At 35.9% G+C, this 19959-nt stretch overlaps 1 protein-coding gene across 5 annotated transcripts in view; it reads right to left on the reverse strand.

Annotated features, from left to right (window-relative positions):
* SCN2A (sodium voltage-gated channel alpha subunit 2) overlaps window positions 1–19959 on the reverse strand; it is a 73656-nt gene that overhangs the window by 29686 nt on the left and 24011 nt on the right. For 2 of the 5 annotated variants that reach the window (XM_071434997.1, XM_071434999.1), the window contains exons 4-14: window positions 17529–17616; window positions 15762–15890; window positions 15180–15271; window positions 13829–14101; window positions 9823–9886; window positions 9123–9264; window positions 8120–8326; window positions 6409–6699; window positions 2903–3283; window positions 1794–1926; window positions 11–249 (exon numbers count right to left, since the gene is read on the reverse strand). In XM_071434997.1, the coding sequence (XP_071291098.1) occupies window positions 11–249; window positions 1794–1926; window positions 2903–3283; window positions 6409–6699; window positions 8120–8326; window positions 9123–9264; window positions 9823–9886; window positions 13829–14101; window positions 15180–15271; window positions 15762–15890; window positions 17529–17616 (2039 nt within the window). Of the gene's footprint in view, window positions 1–10; window positions 250–1793; window positions 1927–2902; window positions 3284–6408; window positions 6700–8119; window positions 8327–9122; window positions 9265–9822; window positions 9887–13828; window positions 14102–14991; window positions 15084–15179; window positions 15272–15761; window positions 15891–17528; window positions 17617–19959 lie in introns of all 5 variants that reach the window. The other 3 variants (XM_071435001.1, XM_071434998.1, XM_071435000.1) reach the window with 3 other exon arrangements.

Genomic DNA, 19959 nt, shown 5'->3' on the forward strand with positions numbered 1-19959 from the left:
AAAGACTTACAAGGTTTCCTACTGAAAGCACACCACTAAACTGTTCTGTCATTGGGTAGTGCTCCATGGCCATGAACAGGGTGTTCAGGACGATGCAGATGGTAATGGCCAGATCAACAAATGGGTCCATCACAATCAAATTTACAATATGTTTGACTTTCAGCCAGGGAGTACAGCAGTCCCAAATCAAGCAAGTGTTAGCAAATTTATACCAGCATGGTGGACATTTCTGTCTGGATTCTTCCAGTTCTAGAGAGAAAAATGAAAATAAAATTTTAAACATATTTCTCTATTCCAGGATCACCTGGATATTTCTTTGAAACCTAAATGCTGTTTTCCAAGGTGCTGTTGGTAAACTGTGTTGATATTTTGAAACTGAGACTGCTTTCAGTTAAAAGAAATTACGGTTTAAAATAATCTATTAAAAAAACCCCACACACCAAAATCCACCCCCAAAATAACTATACTAAAGCTTCAATAGATAACAGAATCATTCACAAGCTAATGCTAGATAGAATGCAAAAGAGAAATTTGTCTTAGAATCCTGCCATAAGGCTGGGGATGAGGGGATTGAAAGCAGCCCAGCAGACAGAGTCCTAGGGTTATTGATGGCTGAAAAATTGCGTGTGAGCCAACCGTGTCAGTCACAGCCCAGAGAGCCAAAATCCTCCTGGGCAGCATCAAAAGCAGCATGGCCAGAGGGCTGAGGGAAGGGGTTCTCCTCCTCCAGCTGGAGTGCTGTGTTCAGCTCTGGGGTTCCCAGCATGAGAGCAGCTTCAGAGGAGGCCACAAAGAAATTCAGAGGCCAGAGCACATGGCCCATGAAGACAGGCTGAGAGACCTAGGGTTACTTATCTAGCGAAGAGAAAGCTCCAAGGAGACCTTATTGCAGCCTTCCAGCACTTATAAGGGGCCAGCAGGAAAGATGGAGAGGGAGCCTTTATCTGGGAGTGGAGTGAGAGGATGAGGGTGTACAGTTTTAAACATAAAGAGAGTAGGTTTAGATTAGGTAGTAGGCAAAAATTCATTACTGTGAGAGTGGTGAGGCCCTGGCAGAGGTTGCCCAGGGAAGATGTAGATGTCCTACCCCTGGATGTGCTCAAGGCCAGGTTGGATGGGGCTTGGAACAATCTGCTCCAGTGAAAGGTGTCTCTGGCCATGGCAGGGGGATTGGAACTCTAGATGATATTTAAGGTCCCTTCCAATAAAAAAATTTAAAATATCCTCATTAAAGATAAGCATTTAGAGCAAGCCTGAAGTCAGAAAAGTATTTAGACAGCATTATGGTCAACATGTGCACAACTGCTCTTTATTACCTTCCTATTTTCTATTTTGGGCTTCGTCATTTAAGGCTCAACAAAATGTTTCAACCTTTCTTATAAATAATTGCTTAATTCCATGATTCAGAGTAATTGTAATTTACCCTTACAGAAAGAAGAATATGATCTCTCATTTGTAAAACAGCAAGTCTATTGAATTGGTAGAAGGGGATTGTTCTATTGCAAGAAACATAGCCATTTTTAAATTGGAAACTTGCTACTTCTACCTCAAACCTATCAGTATGTTGCAAGATCTTATCTTTTTCCAAATTTATCAGTCCCAAATTAAAAAATAAAAAATAAAAAAAAAAAACCACCAAAAAATCCCTCCCCTAACTCCATAGAGAAATCTCTTCTTGTCTGTACCCTCTAGGCTGAAGTAGCTGCCTTAAAACATCACTACCACTTGATGCATCACACATTTAATAGCACTTTTAAGGCACTGTAATACAAAAAAATATCTGTGCTACGTACCTTCCATTGTGTTTGTAAGCATGCTGGCTATACTCATTGCTCTTTGCCTTGCACTAGGGTCTGTTAGGTAGTCCATAGGAACATGGTAAGAGCTAGAATGTCTCTTTCTTAAGTCAGTTTCCGTAGTAGTGCCCTGAAAATAAAGCACTGATGAAGTAGCTAATTGATGGTACATTTAATAACACTGTGAGTTACTGTAGAGCTCTACTGGTTTAGAACACTGCTGTCCCACACCATGCTCCAGTTCTACTGAGGCTTCACAACAGACTAAGGTATGCCTGACTCTGCAGAGAACAAATAATCAAACACTGCAGCACATTGCTCCTGTGCCTGAAGAATATGTTTTTAAGTATTTTGCTGAAACAGAGCTGAGATATTAAAGCAGATTTCAGACTAAAAAATGTTTCACAGCGCTTGTCAATGAGCTCTGCTCTAAATATCTTTCTATTTAGGCAGTGAAGTCTTTTTCTAAACATAAAAATGCACAGCCCACACAGCTAGCAGTAAAGGAACTAAGCATAAGTGAATTTTCTTAAGATAACTCTTAATTTAGAATAAACTATGAATTTCCTAGCACATTTTCCAGACAAATGAAAAAATATTTAGTAATGTTGACATGAAAAAACCCATAGAAAAATTAGCTATATTACAGGAACACTGTCATAACCCTTGTAAGTTGTACTACCAGGGTAACATCAAAAGTTTCATGTATGGACAGCAGGAAGCTAAATACTAATTTAAAATATTCCATTAAGTAAATGTATTTTTTTTTCCATTTTGATACCCTTTCTGATATACAAGTACAGAACCATCCAGTTAAGTCTAAGCATAATGAATCAATGAGTGTAAGATTACACAAACTAAATTTATTCAATGGTTTACTATGCTATTCTGTTAACTCCCAATCAATTTGCATGCATTTTCCCATATTTAATTAATGAGAGCTGGACAACTTCAATTTCTCTTTTAGCTTATAGCTGAAATATGTGAGAGGAGCATTCACAGCTTAGCCAGAAACGTCATTGTTGCCATGTGACTAAATTTGTGGGAACAGTGACTGATCATACAGGGACAGAACATCATGCCTGAGCTGTTGCAGACTTCCTTACATTGCTAGCAGTGGCTGCTTTATCAATCATCACCTCTGGCAGAAGCTGTCCTGTAGGCGATGTCAAAGCTGGCGGCCCCCCAACTAACGACACCACTCCATTGCAGTCCACAGTGCTGTGCATCTTCCCGTTTGCTGGAAGTGCAGGGACTGTTCTGGATGACCTACTGGCCTGGCTGATGTTGCTGTTGCGCCTTTCTCCGTGTCTATGAGGAACAAAGAGAGAGTCTCTTCTGCTCTCGTTGTCTTCAAAAGTGCTGTGCTCATCATCAGCAAAGTCATTTTCTGATCCTACATCCTTTGCTCGACCTCTGAAGCTGAAAAGACTTGTTCTGCTGTTGCGCCTTGGGGAAAACAGGGAGCCACGAATGCTCAGCAAAGACTGCAGGCAAATAAAAACAATTATTATCAGATGAAAATAATTTAAAATGCAACATTTTCATACAGAGGAAAAATCCACAATGTCTTAAAGGGTAAGGTCATCTACAAAGAAATGAACTGGTACAGTCCCCCCGCTAATACACTCCCTTTTGGGTAGTAAACAAAGAGCACATAAGTGACAGACAAAGACTAGTTATTCTACTGCTTTAGATTCAGTTTAATCAGAGTAAAAGAAACTGCTTGACAGAATTGTTTCCTCTGCTCTTCTGCCTATGTTATTACCAACTGTTCATAAACTGAATAAGTATATCTAGACACTCTTTACCCCAGGCTGGCATTAGTATGACAGGCTGAGTAAATAAAATTTTAGGCAAATTTTCTGTGACCCAGTCTGCACACAGAAGTAACTTCCAAATACTGAGTAGTTTAAAAAACATACATATCTTTTCAGATATTAAAGTAGACCATAAAAGAGGTTTCTTCTTTTTAAAAGTCTTAGCTATCCTGAATATGCAACAATTTGCCTGTAATTTTATATTAATAGGTTTGCTAATCTTCATCAGTTTACTCATTGGAGTAAATATTCTGCTATTGGAGGATCTCCAGTATTAGAGTCAAATTAATGCTCTAACCTTACAATTAATTATACACATTCTTAATTTTAATTCATATCAGTAATTGCCTTGACTTCATTGGTAACTATTAGCACCTGATTTCACCCAAGATCTCTATGAACAGCAGAGATGATACATAATGAAGCAGTGTCTTTGTTTCACTTCTGCAACTTATCTTTGTGTACCTGAGCCCCATTGTATTAGGGACTGCAAAATGCAGAACAAAAAGGCACTCTGCAAAGAACTTATCATTTAAATGTAACACAACAGATGGATACAAAAAGAAAGGGAATACACAGAGGCAAAATTGATGAGTATGATAAACAGTCATCTTAGCTCACCTGAAGTCACTTCCCTGTCAAGGTTTCTGTAGGCAGCATGGTAAAAGAGAGTTTTAAAGAGGGATTTGAGGAAAGCAATGAAGTGTTCTGTGAAAAATCATGGGAGCTTCTTCCAAGCATGAAGGGCAGCATACCAGAAAGAGCTCAAAGAAACTAGTTTGAAAATTTAACAGGAGGTTATGAATGCTGCTTTGGGTCAGTCAAAGCTGAGACTTGTTTACTGTAAGTAGACAAGGTGGGTTGGGAGGAACTTTAGGTACAGTATGTTTTATGATATTAAAAAAAAATCTTTAGGTAAATATGTTTACTAGCAGATTAGAGAAAAGCAATGGGATAGGTTAGTGCTCTTTGCAACAACATTCTTGATGAATACAGCAGTAAAGAGGTCCAAGTTAAAAATGATTCACAGTTGTGGGTCCAGAATAGGGTTTGAAAAAAAAGAAAGAAAAGAGAGAGAAAAGGGATCTAGCAAAAGGCCCTGTGGAAATCCTTTGGAAAACTGTCAAAGGGGTAAAAGGATCTCCTAAAGCACAACTAAACCAGGAGAATTGAGAGGAGACAAAGTTATGAATGTTAGGAAGAATAAGATTTCAAGAGGAATAAAATGGTCATTTACATTGAAAGAAAATGAAATGCCAAGGAAAAAGTCAAAGATTATATATAAGCCTGAGTTTTCTCTAGGAAAATGGTATTAAAAGCTGGTGAGTGGAATTTCATTTAAGTGGTTAGAATCCAGAGTGAAAAGAAACTAGGGTTGGAAAACCAGAGGGGAGGTGATTTCTAGACTGTCATAGTCAAACAACTGTAAATGAACTTGGAGATGAAAATGTTAGAACAAGAATTTGTATGAGGAATGCTTAATTTCTTACAAGATGGATGAATTGTGCTGCAGTTGAATAAGGCTGCAGTTTGAATGAAGAGATAGGAAATAATATGCACCTAGGGGATCAGATGGATCTTCAACATGAAGTTGAAGTCAATTGACATGTGTGGAAATTTGTATAAGGAACAGAATGAATCATGAACTAAATTCAGCAGTGAAGCCTCACAGAGATTAGTTAGACAGCTAACAACATAAAACAGACCAAGGAGGTGGGGTGGGGGGAAGGGAAGGATACATTACTATTGAGAAAGGAAATACATTAGGAAGTGAGTGGAAGGATTGGCAGAAATAGAAAGCCAGAAACATTATATTCCCACCACAGTCTGGTCTAAGGATGACAGTCCTTAGTAAGAAAATACTGGATGAAGAGGTCTGAGCTTCTTTGAGAATGGGAGGCTGGAGAAAACAATACATGAAGAGAGTATGAACACTCATGATCTATTAAGGGATGAAACAAACTTTCTAGAGACAGAAATAGAAAAGGATTAAAAAGGCAGGAATGAGTTTAGTAGTAATGACTAAAAAGAGGGAGAAAGCAAGTCATGAAGACCAGGGAAAATCGAGAAGATAGAGATAAAAGGAAGAAGCATAGAGAGGCACAAAAAGGGGTGGAAAAATGAGAGAATGTATGCAAGATCTGGATTTGCAGTGCTAAGGGGAGAGTGAGAAGTGGGAAAATGAAGAGGAGCTTTGAAAACTGTAGGAGATAACATTACAAAACTATCAAATGAAATAAATGTCTGGATGGGAGATGCAGATGGCATTCTGAGTCACTGGTGTTTCAATGTAAGAGAACACATGCAGAGACACATTGCCACACACATTTCCATCTTCTTTAAGATAACACAATTAATGGTCTCACATCAATTAATTTCTTAAATTTCACATGAGCATTAATTTCTATTAAGCATCCCAAATTTTAATACTCTTCTCATTTGAAACATTACATTTTGTATGTATGCACCTTGATTTGAAGCTACTCATCATGCTGAATACATCCAACTTGGTGGGGAGATAGGTCCATTTTAACTAAGAAGCTTGAAATACAGCTCATATTAATTAGTATACGTAATTTTGATTTTTCACACAGGAATTCAGAGTAAAACCAAAATCTCTCAAATTCTTACAGTTTCATATTTGGCTCCAAGTTTTTACTTGGTTAGTCTTTGATTTAGGATATTAATGAATCTGCAGTATCTTGCAAGAATTAACCAAACTGCTATACAGGGCTTTCTTTATATGATGAGTAGACAAAAAAGGTGTTTAAGAGGTAATAATACTATGGTACCTGGTGTGGGGAAGAGAATCTCTTTTCATATGTCAGTCTATTCCCCTCAATGGAAAATCGGAAACCTTTCTTTTTGATGCTGTCCTCTGATTCTGATTTGTGAAATTCTTCCCCATCCTTCTCCTCGCCTTCAGACTGTTCTTTCTGCTTTTTTTTCTTTCTTCTATTCCTTCTCTCTTTAGCACTCTTTGAGCTCAGCTTTGATGCCTCAGAAGAACTTTCGGAGAATCCACCTATTCCACCTACTCCACTATAATCTCTTGAGTCAGCTGCTGCAGCTGCTGCCGCCGCCTATACACACAAGCACATGTGCAATTTACAGCATTCATACAAATACATACCCTGCTCACTATTTCAAATTTATTGCCACTCTTAAAGAAACTATTATTTTGAAATAAAAGCAATGTTTCACTTCACCAAACCCAGCATATCATAAGAAGTGTAATTTGTGAAATACTACAGGAACCATAATTTGCCGTTGCTCCATAAACCAGGAGCAAGAGTAACCCAAGGGAAAACTGTGCTGTCAAAAAAACAAGTTAAAAACATCTGTTTCAGATTGAAGCAATATGTTGCAATGATTTTTTTCATCTGAAGCACTATGTAAAAATAAAGAATGAAGGCTCAAACAAGTGGTAAAATCCCTGTTAACTGGAACCAACACTTTCTTATAACATTTTGATGGGTTTTGAATACTCCCTAGTCTATTAAAGATCTTGTGTAATGCTGATATGTCAGCTTTGCAAATAACAATCAGAGATTTGTGTTAAACTATACACTATTACAAACTTGTTGCTATTTGATTTTCAAAACATGTGGAGCATTTCATTAACATTTATTTACAAGGTGTGGTAAAAAACAAGAAAAAGAAAATCTCCCAATTCCCCCGAACATATAGCAATTGATCAATGAAACAAAAAATGCTGACTGCTGACTTTAGTCATGTGTCTATATGGAAGACATAGTTCAACTTCTGCTTTATGAGACCATATGCCAAGAAGACATTATAAATTTTTCTATTAAAGATTTGAGAGCCTTCAAAAAATGAAACGTAATTTCAAAGCAGCATGTAATCATTACATTTGTATCAAAGAAGTGTTTTCTTCGGTTTCTCCACTTTTCCCAATTCTCTTTAAAACTATGTCTTTCTGCTGTGAGAGATGGGCAGGGAATAGAAAAAAGCCAAATATTGCTGAAGCACTATCACCTACAATAGTTTTGCTTCTGTTACTTATATAAGCACAATTACTCTTTAGATTTTTTTTCCACACCTCCACCTCCATTTCAGACAATCACAGAATGGCTGAGGTTGCAAAGGAACCTCTGGAGGTCATCATGTCCACCTCTCCAGCAGACAGGGTCACCTAAAGCAGGTTGCCCAAGGACCATATCCAGATGGCTTTTGATTATCTCCACAAGCATTCTGGGCAACTTTTTAAGTGCTCTGATAAAAAGTTAATTTCCATCTCCAATGGAAACCCAGTGCTTTAGCTTTTTGGTTATTATTTTTGTCACAAAATTAACAAGTTCAATCAAACCAGCAAAACCAGTGCAATGGAAAATATTAGAGATTGCTTACAATATGAAGAAATTGATGAGGCAAAGTAATATATTGTTAGAAGTAGGGGAATAAAAGTTTTCTCATATGTGGACCTAAAGCATCTGTTAACAGTCATGCATGGACTGAAGAAATTTTACTTTACAGGGATACCTGAGCTTCTTCCTGCTGCTTTTTCAGTTGTTCCAGCATTTGCTGAAATTCTGCCTCTTTCTGCTCTGCTTCTTCCATTGTTGCTTGATTCTGTTCTTCATAGGCCATGGCAACCACAGCCAGGATCAAGTTAATTAGGTAGAAAGAACCCAGGAAAATGACCAAAACAAAAAATATCATGTATGTCTTCCCAGCAGCACGCAGTGTCTGGAGAAAAAGAGATAATACACTCTTTAAAAAGACTTTAACTACTGTTGTATAATAAGTTAATCTCTGTGTTATACTTAAGATATATAAGATTGATTTATGTTAGCACAAGATTATTTAGTTAATTTTTCCTTATAGAAATAACATTATATCCAAGATACATATGAAAAAGTTTTGTGTCTACTAGTGTCAAGGTAAATCCGATTCTGAATAGTTCAGAACTTATACCAGTAAGAATCTATACATCTACATTACAGCCTTTAAATTTAACAGTAGGTGGGGCCACTGATCAGCATCTTACCTTCCTGTCTCATCAGTCCCAAACTGATGCCACAAACTACACTGCCACAAAAATAGTGCATTATACAAAATATTACAGTGGAGAAAATTATAGTCCTTCAAGTAAGGTTATTTGTAGTTCAGGGACAAGGTGTAACCTTTTCAAACAAAACATATTTTTACTAGACTGCAAATCAATTAACATAGCGTCTCTTTACATCATGCATGGGTAAGAAACTTTGACAACTTAAATTCATTTATTCATTTAGGTAAAAAAAACAATAATGCTTAACCATCTTCATAAAATAACAGCTATTCCCTATAATGTATTTCAGAAGCACATGGGAACCTAAATCATGAATAAGGGCCTTATTGTTTTAGACAACAGTTTACATATATGAAATTAAAGACAATTTCCGTTCCAAAGGCCTTAGGGACAAGTGAATGAAAATAACTATGCAAATACTATGTAGTAATGGTATTGGTGATGGTGCTGTTTATTTTAATAAGTCCTCACCAGCTGGTAAAGATTCTCCCAAAAGTCCTGAGTCATCAATCGAAACAGTGACAAGAATGCCCAACTGAATGTATCAAAACTTGTGTAGCCATAGTTGGGGTTTCTACCAGCTTTCACACATATATATCCTTCTGGGCATTGACTACAAAAGAAGAGGAAATGCTATTTTTAACAACTACTCTATATTACGATATGCTGCAGTAAAACAAAATTGTTCAGGAGTACCAGTTGCTAATGAAATTATGAACAAGTAAAATGTTATTCTACATACCTAAGATAAAAATATATAGCTTATTAATTTTCAATTTTTAATTCTACTTCCTAATAATATTTCAATACTTTAATAATATAACTAATAGTATTCTACCCTTCCCCACAATTTGTCATAACACATCTCCATCAGGACAAAAGAACACCAAGTAGCATGGCTGATAAACAGTTGTTAGCAAGTTGGCAGCAACACTTATGCACAGATCATTCATGTGATTACCTTTACAAAAGTAGCCTAAGAGGCTGATGGAAGTGCCTGTGTAAATTCAAATCACAGAGATGGTTGTATTTAGGTATAGCTTCAAATGCAAAACATTGATAATTTGCAGCTCTACAGTACATTTGATATTAAAGTTGACTACCTGAGCTATTCTAAGTAGCTTATTATTTGTCTTTGATGCATAATGAAAAATGATGATCATTTTCTTACCCTGCATCTGAGCTATTGCCACAGAGCAGTGCATCATTTTGTCCTTCCAAGAAGTAGAAATGACCTTTTAAAAAAAATCAAAAAGGTGATGAGAAATATAATATTTATGCGTAATGAAAATTGAGCAATTATATAGACTTTTACACTTGAAAGAAACTAGCAGAGCTAACAAACTGTTCAACTGCAACATATAGTGGTTAGGAATGAAAAAAGCATGGAAAGTATTGTTTTGACAGGAAAATTACTTTCTACAGAATCTTCAAGTTAGCCTTTCTTTAGAAAACAAAAAGTTAGTTATGCAGTTAATTCTTAGCAACCTAACCAAATTATAAGATACAAGGGGAATATCAAATTGTGTATGTTAGCAAATAAAAAAATACCAAGAAAAGGCAAAGGATGAGACCAATTCCGTGACCTCATTCGTGCCTTTTGGTACAGAACATTTAGTACTATTCATTTATAATTATCAATTACATATTATTTTATCCAAGTATTCCTTTAAAAAAACCTGAACTATTAGGGATGAGATTTCTTCTGTGTGCTCAGCACTGGTGAGGGCACACCTCAAGTGCTGTGTCCAGTTCTGGGCCCCTCAGTTTAGAAAGGACATTGAGGTGCTGGAACAGGTCCAGAGAAGGGCAGTGAAGCTGGTGAAGGGTGTGGAGCACAAGTGCTGTGAGGAGCAGCTGAGGGAGCTGGGGGTATTTAGCCTGGAGAACAGAAGGATCAGGGGGCCTTGTCACTCTCTACAACTCCCTAGAAGGAGGGTGTACCCAGGTGGGGGTCGGTCTCCTCTCCCAGGCACCCAGTGACAGGATGAGAGGGCACAGCCTTAGGCTGTGCCAGGGGAAGTTTAGGTTGGACATAAGGAACAATTTCTTCACAGAAAGGGTGGCTGGGCACTGGAATGGACTGCCCAGGGAGGTGATGGAGTCACCATCCCTGGAGGTGTTTAAGAAGATGGGATGTGGCACTCAGTGACATGGTCTAGTTGATAAGGTGGTGTTAGGTCAGAGGTTGGGCTAGATGATCTCAAAGGTCTTTTCCACCCCCATTGATTCTGTGATAACACAACATGTTCAAGAAATCTCTAATTGGATCTTGATTTGAGCAGCTGGGGGAGAAACCAGGTGTTTATTGTACCTTACACAAAACTAATACACAAAATTCTGTAGCATGGGAATGTACTTGAACATTTAGGCTAACTATTAAGATGAGGTAAAATATAATTTAAAGTGACAGAAGGCCTAAAAACCCCCAACACACTCTTCTTTTTTATTTTATTTTTCTTTCTTTGTAGCAGAAAAGGAAACACATTTTGCCATCTATTCCTAGTTTGTGACTCTTAGGGTAAAAATGGGAATCTCTAATGGAGATTTTTGAGTCAGGTGGCACATTAAGCTAAAGTTGCCAGAACTAGGTATGTTCTGGCTGTTCTCAGGAAGCAGATGGTTCCGTGAGATTCACTGCCAGCTGGCATGGACTAACTTAGCTGGCATGAACTAACTGAGGGCTAATGCTAAACAGGCAAGCAGGGAATTGCAACCAGTTCCTACTGACTGCTTCTACTCTGTTACCACCAGTATACGATAGAGGCAGCATAAAATCTGCTTATTTTAAAGAGAGAGAGAAATTATGTCCATAATTTATATATCTGCAATTCTAGTCCCAGATATCATATAAGAAATCAATGCATTTTCAGACATTCTGGTGATGACAGAGTCAGAGCCTGTGAGACATCTGACCCCTACTTAAAAAGAAGTTTAAAAATGCCTGCAGGCTCCAAGCAGAACTTGCAAAACCCTCTGTGGGCCTAACTCACATTGTTTTGTAGCACAGCTCCACTTTCAGTCCACTTCTTTGGAAAACAAACAAGATTCTTTTAATACAAAAATAATAATGCTAAATTAATAAAAACAGTAAATATGAGTTTGTAGAAAATATGCCATATACAAAACTATTCCTGTCTCCCGCCAACTTTATAACAGAACAGTCATGGGTACAAGTCTGACACTTCCAGATACAAATAAAGGAAATGTATTCTGGCTGGAAATATCACAAAACACTTGAAAAAAGTTCTTAGAGAGATTTTGCCAGTGATACAATGTCAATTCATTAAGGAACCTCTCAGAAGATCTCCCAGCTATCTGTGGTAGACATGGTTTTCTAACAAGTTTCATTACCAACTCAAGACACGAAACAATAGAAAAATAATGCATCAAGTATTCTGAAGACATAAGGCTAGGAGAAAAGGTATTTGAAATTTAGAACGACCTTTACAAATTGACAAGTTTGTCCAAAAGCAATTGGATTTATTCCAATAGAGACAAGTGGAAAATGCTACACTTGACAGGGCAAAATCAAATAGGGAAATACAAAATATCACGATGTGGTGCAGCCACACTGTTCAAAATGATGCAGTAACTGTCACAAAATACAAACTGTTTGTGAATCAACAAATACAGTGCTGATATAAAAATGACTTAATTTTGAAATGTGATAATAGGAATGTTGCATGTATGGCATGAGGTAAAGATAAAAATCAGAAGTAATTGCTAGAGGAGTTAGCACCCAATTTAAGGATCTCATAAAAAAACCCCATGCAAACAAAAAATGTAACAAAAAAAGAGGCAAAATAAAAACAATAAGAAGAAAAAAAAACCAGACTAACTGCAAAGATTGAAAAAAAGAATAAAAAATGAAAATAGGTATAGAAAATGCAAAACAGCAAATAGGATTACTTGCCTTAGGAAAGACCAGAAATGCAGAGAATAAGAGTTTTTAAACTGTATAAAGACTAATATAAAGTAGTCTATGATTATCTTAGTCCACAGCAGATGTAGTAATATATTCAATCAGAAATTAGGAAAATGTAGGTCAGATATTTAGAAAAAAACCTTTTCTATTTGTGTGACATAGTACCAGAAACAACTAAAGGGGAATGGAATGGAATCTGTTCTTCAGATGGCTTTAAGAATAGGTTATCATCCAAAACTTCTGCATGACATTTGTATATTTCAAGCATGCTGAGATGATAAGTATATTAAAAGATTATAAAGCAATAAGACTTGGATCTAAAAGCATTTAGTTCTTAACTGAGCTTTCCTAACTTTCATTGATATAGTCACCAGTTAAAATATACATACAGACTTTATTAAAAACCTATTATACCTAATTATGAATACATTAAATATACTAAAAACACTAAAATAAATAGAAGGGGCTAACAGATAAATAGGAGAGATTAACAATATGAAAGACAGAATAGCAATCTACTATAGATATGTTCAGAGTTGTTCTATCTGAATTTTTAAAGATGTTTTGTTAACACAGTACTAACATTAACTACCTAAAATGGTGGAAATAGTGTATTATGAGGTACAAAAGAGAAAAAAGTGCTCATTTCTTGATTTTCCAAAGAGAAGAAACAACTTAAAAGACAGCAATATGGAATCTAGTTCTTATTTTGCAAGAAAGAATCTTGGGGTAAATCACTGGCATTCTCTTAAAGGAGTGTCTATGCTGTGCAAGGGCATGTGGTGCAAAGCCACTCACCCAACTCCAGAAGGAACAACAATTCCTTTAATTCTACATTTATGTGCTCTGGCAAGATTCCTGGGCTAGCTGATGTTCAGATGTGGGCTTATGAGACTGGGCACTACCTTGCACTAACCTAGCTGTTACATTTCAGATCCCATGTTAGGGCTGTCACACTATTTCAAGAGGCTTGAAGCTAGCATGGAAATTTCTGGTTTATGCTGCAATGTGATTTTACTCTAAAAGTCATATTCAGTGAAAGAAAATGATATTTTGCTACCTAATATAATGTTATGAATGCTAAATTATATAATGACAATGCTTTAATTTATTAGAGAGAAATGAGTGCTTTTATGTTTCTTGGCCATGTTACACACTTTTAAAGGCAAGAGAAAGATACTGATGTTCTCAAATCTGATTAAATCAATACCAGAATATCAATGCAGTAGATAATATAATTAACTCTTACTTTTGTCTTCGATGTATTCATCCCAGTTAAATATTGTCATTGTTGCATTAATAAATGTTCCATTTTCACCTATAGAGCTATTAAAGATGGAAATAACAGTTGTTTCAAAAGTAGAATTGTCTGGAGGCCACTGCAGGCATTTGTTCCTCAGGTTGCCCATGAACAGCTGCAGCCCTATCAGTGCAAATACACTCAGACAAAACACAGTCAGGATCATGACATCTGAGAGCTTCTTCACAGACTGAATCAGGGCTCCTACAATAGTCTTCAGGCCTGCAAAGAGAAAAGGTTTTTATTATGATGTTAAATAGATAATAAACACTCACAAAAAATCATGTGACTTTTTTCCTGATAAAGATATCATGCAAAAAGACTAGTAATTTGTGACACAATAATTTTAAAGAAAAGCCCTATTATTTGGAAAAATGAATGAGAATATGTAAATTTATACTTATTTTATAGTGTAAAAAAATAAAAATTAGATAATACCAAACACATTGTTTTTGCCAGAACAAGTGATTTTATTATTCATGCTATATCTCAACCCTACATAAAATAGCATTTTTTGCTTTTGCTGATGCTTCTTGCCCAAACCTTTCTTTTATGAACTTTTGCAATGTATTCTATATTAATGTAACACCATTGTAAAGACAAAATATGTGCACATTGAAATGATATCATAATAATCTTGTTACAGTATATGAGGGGTGATGGTTTGGAGAAGAAAGACATCTTTGGAACGATAGCCCATGCATGGCCCATGCTATCCTTTAGAGTTTATTTTTTTTTTTGACATAACTTAAAACTGAATTAAGTTGCTGTATCGAGTGCCTCCAATAAATGAGAAAATTTGCATCAGTATGAAAGCTTAAAATTAACTTATATTTAAAACATATAAAGGAAAGCTTGATGTCATAAGATGCAAATCACATAGGCTGTTTACTGCAAATATCTCATGCAAGAATTTGTTAAACTCAAAGGCTGATTTTTTTTGAGAAGAAAATACAATTAATACAAGCATGAATCAATTTAAATAAATTACATCTTGATTCCTGCTTTTTTGATTTGTTGACAATGTGTAGCAAAGAAGGCTTATGCTTTGAAAATGTGAGTACAGCCTTTGTAGAACAAAAGTCAGCCTCAGTGTTTAACCTCGCTCTCACCTGGAATGACTGATATTGTTTTCAAAGCTCGGAGAACTCTGAATGTTCTCAACGCTGAGACATTGCCCAGGTCCACAAACTCTGTCACATATCTGTAATAGGGGAGTTCACACACAAACACAATGACAGCACACAAATAACAGTTGGAGATACGAGGGGCCTAACACCTTACACCAACTACTTCTTACCTGGAATTACAGAAATAGTTTTCAAAGCTCTCAATACTCTGAAAGTTCGAAGAGCTGAAACATTGCCTAGGTTTACAAATTCTGTTACATACCTGTAGGATTAAATCACAATTACTCAGAATTGAGGCAGATTTTATTCTATTTGCTTGGGTCTTTGAGCAAGACCTTTTCACCGTTCACCGTATTTTGCCTGCGTTATAAATATACTTCTGGCCATAAAATTAAATTAAGTTTTATCATAATAAACCGCATTGACTCGATGTTTGAAAACTAATCTGGTCAGCTATTAGCAGGAAGTCAAAAGGATTCCTTTAATTCTGGTATGCAGAAAGGAGACAGGATATGAACAGTTCAGGGTGACGGCATTCACAATCCTAATGGGCTGGCACACCGTGCTGGCCTCCGCAGCACATGCTTGGCTAGAAATACTAAAATGTGTAAAAGAGTAGAAGAAACATATTGAAACTGCAGGAAGTCCAGGCTCCAAATATTCTGGCTGACAAGATATGAGGCAATTTTTAGTCACTAATCTCATGCTACCAGAAAGAATTTTTAATTAAAAAAAATAAGTAGAAGACTTACGCAAATGTAATGACAGTGAAATCTAGCCAATTCCATGGGTCACGGAGAAACGTAAAATCTTCTAAACAGAAGCCCCTTGCAAGAATTTTAATAAGTGATTCAAAGGTATAAATTCCAGTGAATGTGTATCTGAGGAAAATATGCAAGACAGAGTTTATAGATCATGTTATTTTTGCAGTTTCTTCTCTCTAGTTGCTTTATTCTCATTTTCTTCTCATTAAGTAGCATAAGAAATAATGGCAGTTACAACCAACTTTAACATCTGCATAATTTATACCATAAGGAAAGAGAAATGAAATTAGGATTAAAAGTCTGATAACCCACATCTTAAATTCCACTTCTACATTCTATGCAATAAGTCAGATGCAAAATTCCCAGTTACTTCATTGGTGCATGTTTATGACCAGTCTGAGTCCATGTTATAACAAAACACACAGATGTATTATCTTAGGATTTTAGAAGTTACTTTCAGGCTAAAAATTCCTTTCTTCAATGTTTTTTTTTAATGCTGAAATGTTGCTTACTCCCAAAAGTTGGCAAGTGCCAACCCTCATGTCTTCATTGCTCTGTAACTGTGCTGTGGAGTAGATATATCCAGTACTTTACCTTCAGCAAGAGAGATGTAGTACTGGAATCAAACAAGTGCAAGAACAACCAAAAATATTTATGAATGCCAATAAAATTTTGACTACTAAATGTGGTTGAAATGTAATTTAATTCTGGCATTCTGAGTAGTTTTAATCTTTTGTGTCCAAGTGATGTCATCCTGAAATTTAGTTTAATTTCTATCTTTAACGAAAAGGAATTCAAATTAAACTGATCAAAAAGCTTACTCTAACTGAGCTAGCCTGAAAACAATTTTCCAATATGAAATTTTTCCATTCAATTACTAAAATATTTATTTCCTGCAGAACTTTACTCCACAGATGAGGACATCCATTGTAACTCTAACTGGCACAATATACAGACATGAAGAAATAGTCAAGCAATGAATTTTCGTCATAAATATTTACTAAATGCTAGGCATCCTGAATACATAGAGACTTACACTGCACTCAAAATGAGAATGTCTTTGTTGAAACCTTAATAGCCCTATGGTGTTTTGATTTCTGAAGATTAAACAGGTATGGATCAGCCCGAGCAGTGGGAATGTGAAAGAAGCAGCAGAAATGAAGCACCAAGAACAGTGTTTCACACAGTGGCCTGCGGCTTTGGAACTGTCATTGTGTATTGACACCTCGAAGCTAATTGGACCAATTAGCCAAGCAGTCATCATTTTGCACCAATGATTAACTAACCATTTCAATACTTTTTTAATGGCTCACTCTGCATACAAGTTTTCCACTGTTAGATTGGTTTCGTAAGAGAAAGCTGCACTGTGATCAACACAGCCATCCATACGATGATTCCTTTATGTGTAACAGTTATTGCAACAGAGATGAAAGACTGCATTTCCCTGCATTCTTGCACAGATGTGATATAGAACACAGTCAAAAATATTTATAATCCCTTTTTTCTGTATGATCATAAGAATAGCTTTTCTTACATTTTCCTTCTAGTACTGCAAACAGAAGAAGGACATTAAAGAACTTGTCATGACACAATTATATGTATTTAATGTTACAGCAAGGGAAATAGCATCACAACACCTGTTGATAGGATATCCCAAACAAGGTAGCTGTTGCCAGGGGAAGCCATCCTAATATAATTTACAGCAGTTTATTTCTGATTATTGGATATTATTCAGAGAAAATCCATTTGACTTACTCTACATTCTTTGTCCAGTCTGGAGGGTTACTCATGGTCATAAATACGCAGTTGGTCAAAATAGTGCACATGATAAGCATGCTGAATAATGTAGGCTAAGAGTTAAGGAACGTAAGCCAGAAAATGTCATAAAAAGAATATCAAATAACACACTGCTTTGGTAGATTTTCACTATCAGGAGCTATCTATTCCTCTACTGCTCTTTTAATAGCCAGGGAAAAGCCCTGAATATGTTAAAGCTTTCATTCCCTGTTTTATAGCCACAAGAGAACAATCATATACTAAAAATTTGAAAATCTGAAAGGTATTTTAAAAAGCACCCCAAGTCTAAAATATTTTTTCTTATTGAACAGAAATGTCACCCTTTGAAGTATTAGTTTCTAATTTCATGGAATAACACAAAAACTATTTCTTTTAGATTATCTAGAAAAATCTGAACTGCTTCATGCATTCAAAGAAATGAAAATACATTTTCTTCACTTTAATGTTTTATCATAAAATTAGGCATGTATCAACATTTTTCCTTATCACTATGATACACTGAAAGCTAGCTGCCACATAGTAGGAGAGAACACAGGGAAATCTTAGCGAGAAAAGTATTTTCTTGCTGTTATTTTATATATGACTTTCATAATATAAATGCTTTTGGGAGGGGAAGGCACATGTGATTCTCAAAAAAATAAATCCAAATAGAATTCCAGAACAGGTCCTTATCACTCTAAATCTACAACCTTTTATTCTCAGAACTGCTGACATTCTTCTAATATACAAAAAAACCACAACCATCAAAATGAAAACCATGCAGATGAACCACGAAATGCCCACATGATGGCACCAACACCTAAAGCTACAGACAGGACAAAGCTCGAGTTTGAGAACAGCTGCAGGTTCTTCATGTGGTGCTCCTAAATAGAAATCCAAATACAATGGGGTGAGAAGTATTGTGAGGTTCCCCTCGAAAACTTTTCTTTGCATGTCTATGCTAATAAAAACACCTTTAAGTGATAATGATATCTCTACCTTCTGAGCTGTCAAAAAACTCTGGCATTATATTCAACAGTCCTTTGGGTTTTCTGTGCAATGAATATATTTTAAATCCTTTATGAGAACCCAGCTTCCCTTTATGGAATTCACATATGAACAGAGCAAAAGAGAAATAAATATATATTTTTTAAATATTAAAAACCCATGGTACAAGTGTTTCACCTGCCCGTACTTTACGTAGGCTTTCAAAATCCTTTTTGATGAAATGTCCACTTGGAGTTGCAGATCCTCACTATGCTTTCATTAGTGGAAAAATAATTATAATATACCTTACCATAAATTTAAACAACATGTTTTAGAATTCTGACTTTGGTGACTAGCCCTTCACCACCACCTCAGTCCCACAATCTTCTATTATTCCCCATAACTCAATATAATAATGCTTCAGAATATGGTAAAGAGTGTCACATAATTTAAAAATAATTATTTGTAGTGGCACCTGTAGCAAAAAAATTGAAAATAGGCTATGTAGTATCATGATTGTTTTGGAAGTCATTTGTAGGCTAGGCATTGATAACAATGTCTAGCACACACCAAGCATTGTAATTGTCAGTCTTCCAGTATACCAAGACTGAAAAAAGTCCTTTCAAAATTTAGTCTACATAATCTTAGGATCCCTATATGCAATGCTAACACAAAGCTACTTTCAGTGTGCTTATGTTAGACTTCTGTAAATACAAGTGTGCAAACATTTGTATTCTTTCCTTATTAAGTAAGCTCGCTTTCTGATGTCAATGACCTCATTGCTCATATTGGTATTTGGGATCAGACCAGTGGGATGCCTACTATAGTCTGCTATTAAAACACAGAAAAAGGCAAAATAATAGTTAAGTAATTATAATAATTTAGCTTTTCAAATCTCTACCTGCAATTGGAAATCTCATGACCTTCTTGAAGACTGAAATTAAAACATCAATAGGCTTACAAGTGTATAATGCAATAATGATCAAGAAATAAAACAGACAGGTGAGATACATACAAGATTGAGAATGAATAACAAAACAAAAAATCTAAGCTGTGTTATGAATCTATCTTTCTGTAAGTGTTATCTGAATCAGAAAATGAAAAGGAATAATGAAACCATATTTTCACTAAATACTCATGCAAACACAGATCTGGGATCAAAGATTTGATTTAATATACAGTGTCAGGGAAGAACTGAAAGTATTCCAAGCAATATAGCTGCAGATGAAAAATGTGGAGGAGGGGAAAGATGAAAAAAAGACATGAAGATTACAGAAAAAAATAAGAGGGAAGGAAAAATTATGTGGGGGAAGAAAGAAGATACAGAAATTGTAAAGGATGATGACTGGTTGTCTGGCTTCTGGTATTACTATATTAGGATCCAGCAATGAACAGAAATGAAAAAGGAGAATGAGAAAAAGAA

The sequence above is a fragment of the Agelaius tricolor genome, unplaced genomic scaffold, assembly GCF_023055355.1.
Source record: "Agelaius tricolor isolate 1412-34295 unplaced genomic scaffold, bAgeTri1.0.p SCAF_10, whole genome shotgun sequence".
In the NCBI taxonomy this organism is placed as follows: domain Eukaryota; kingdom Metazoa; phylum Chordata; class Aves; order Passeriformes; family Icteridae; genus Agelaius; species Agelaius tricolor.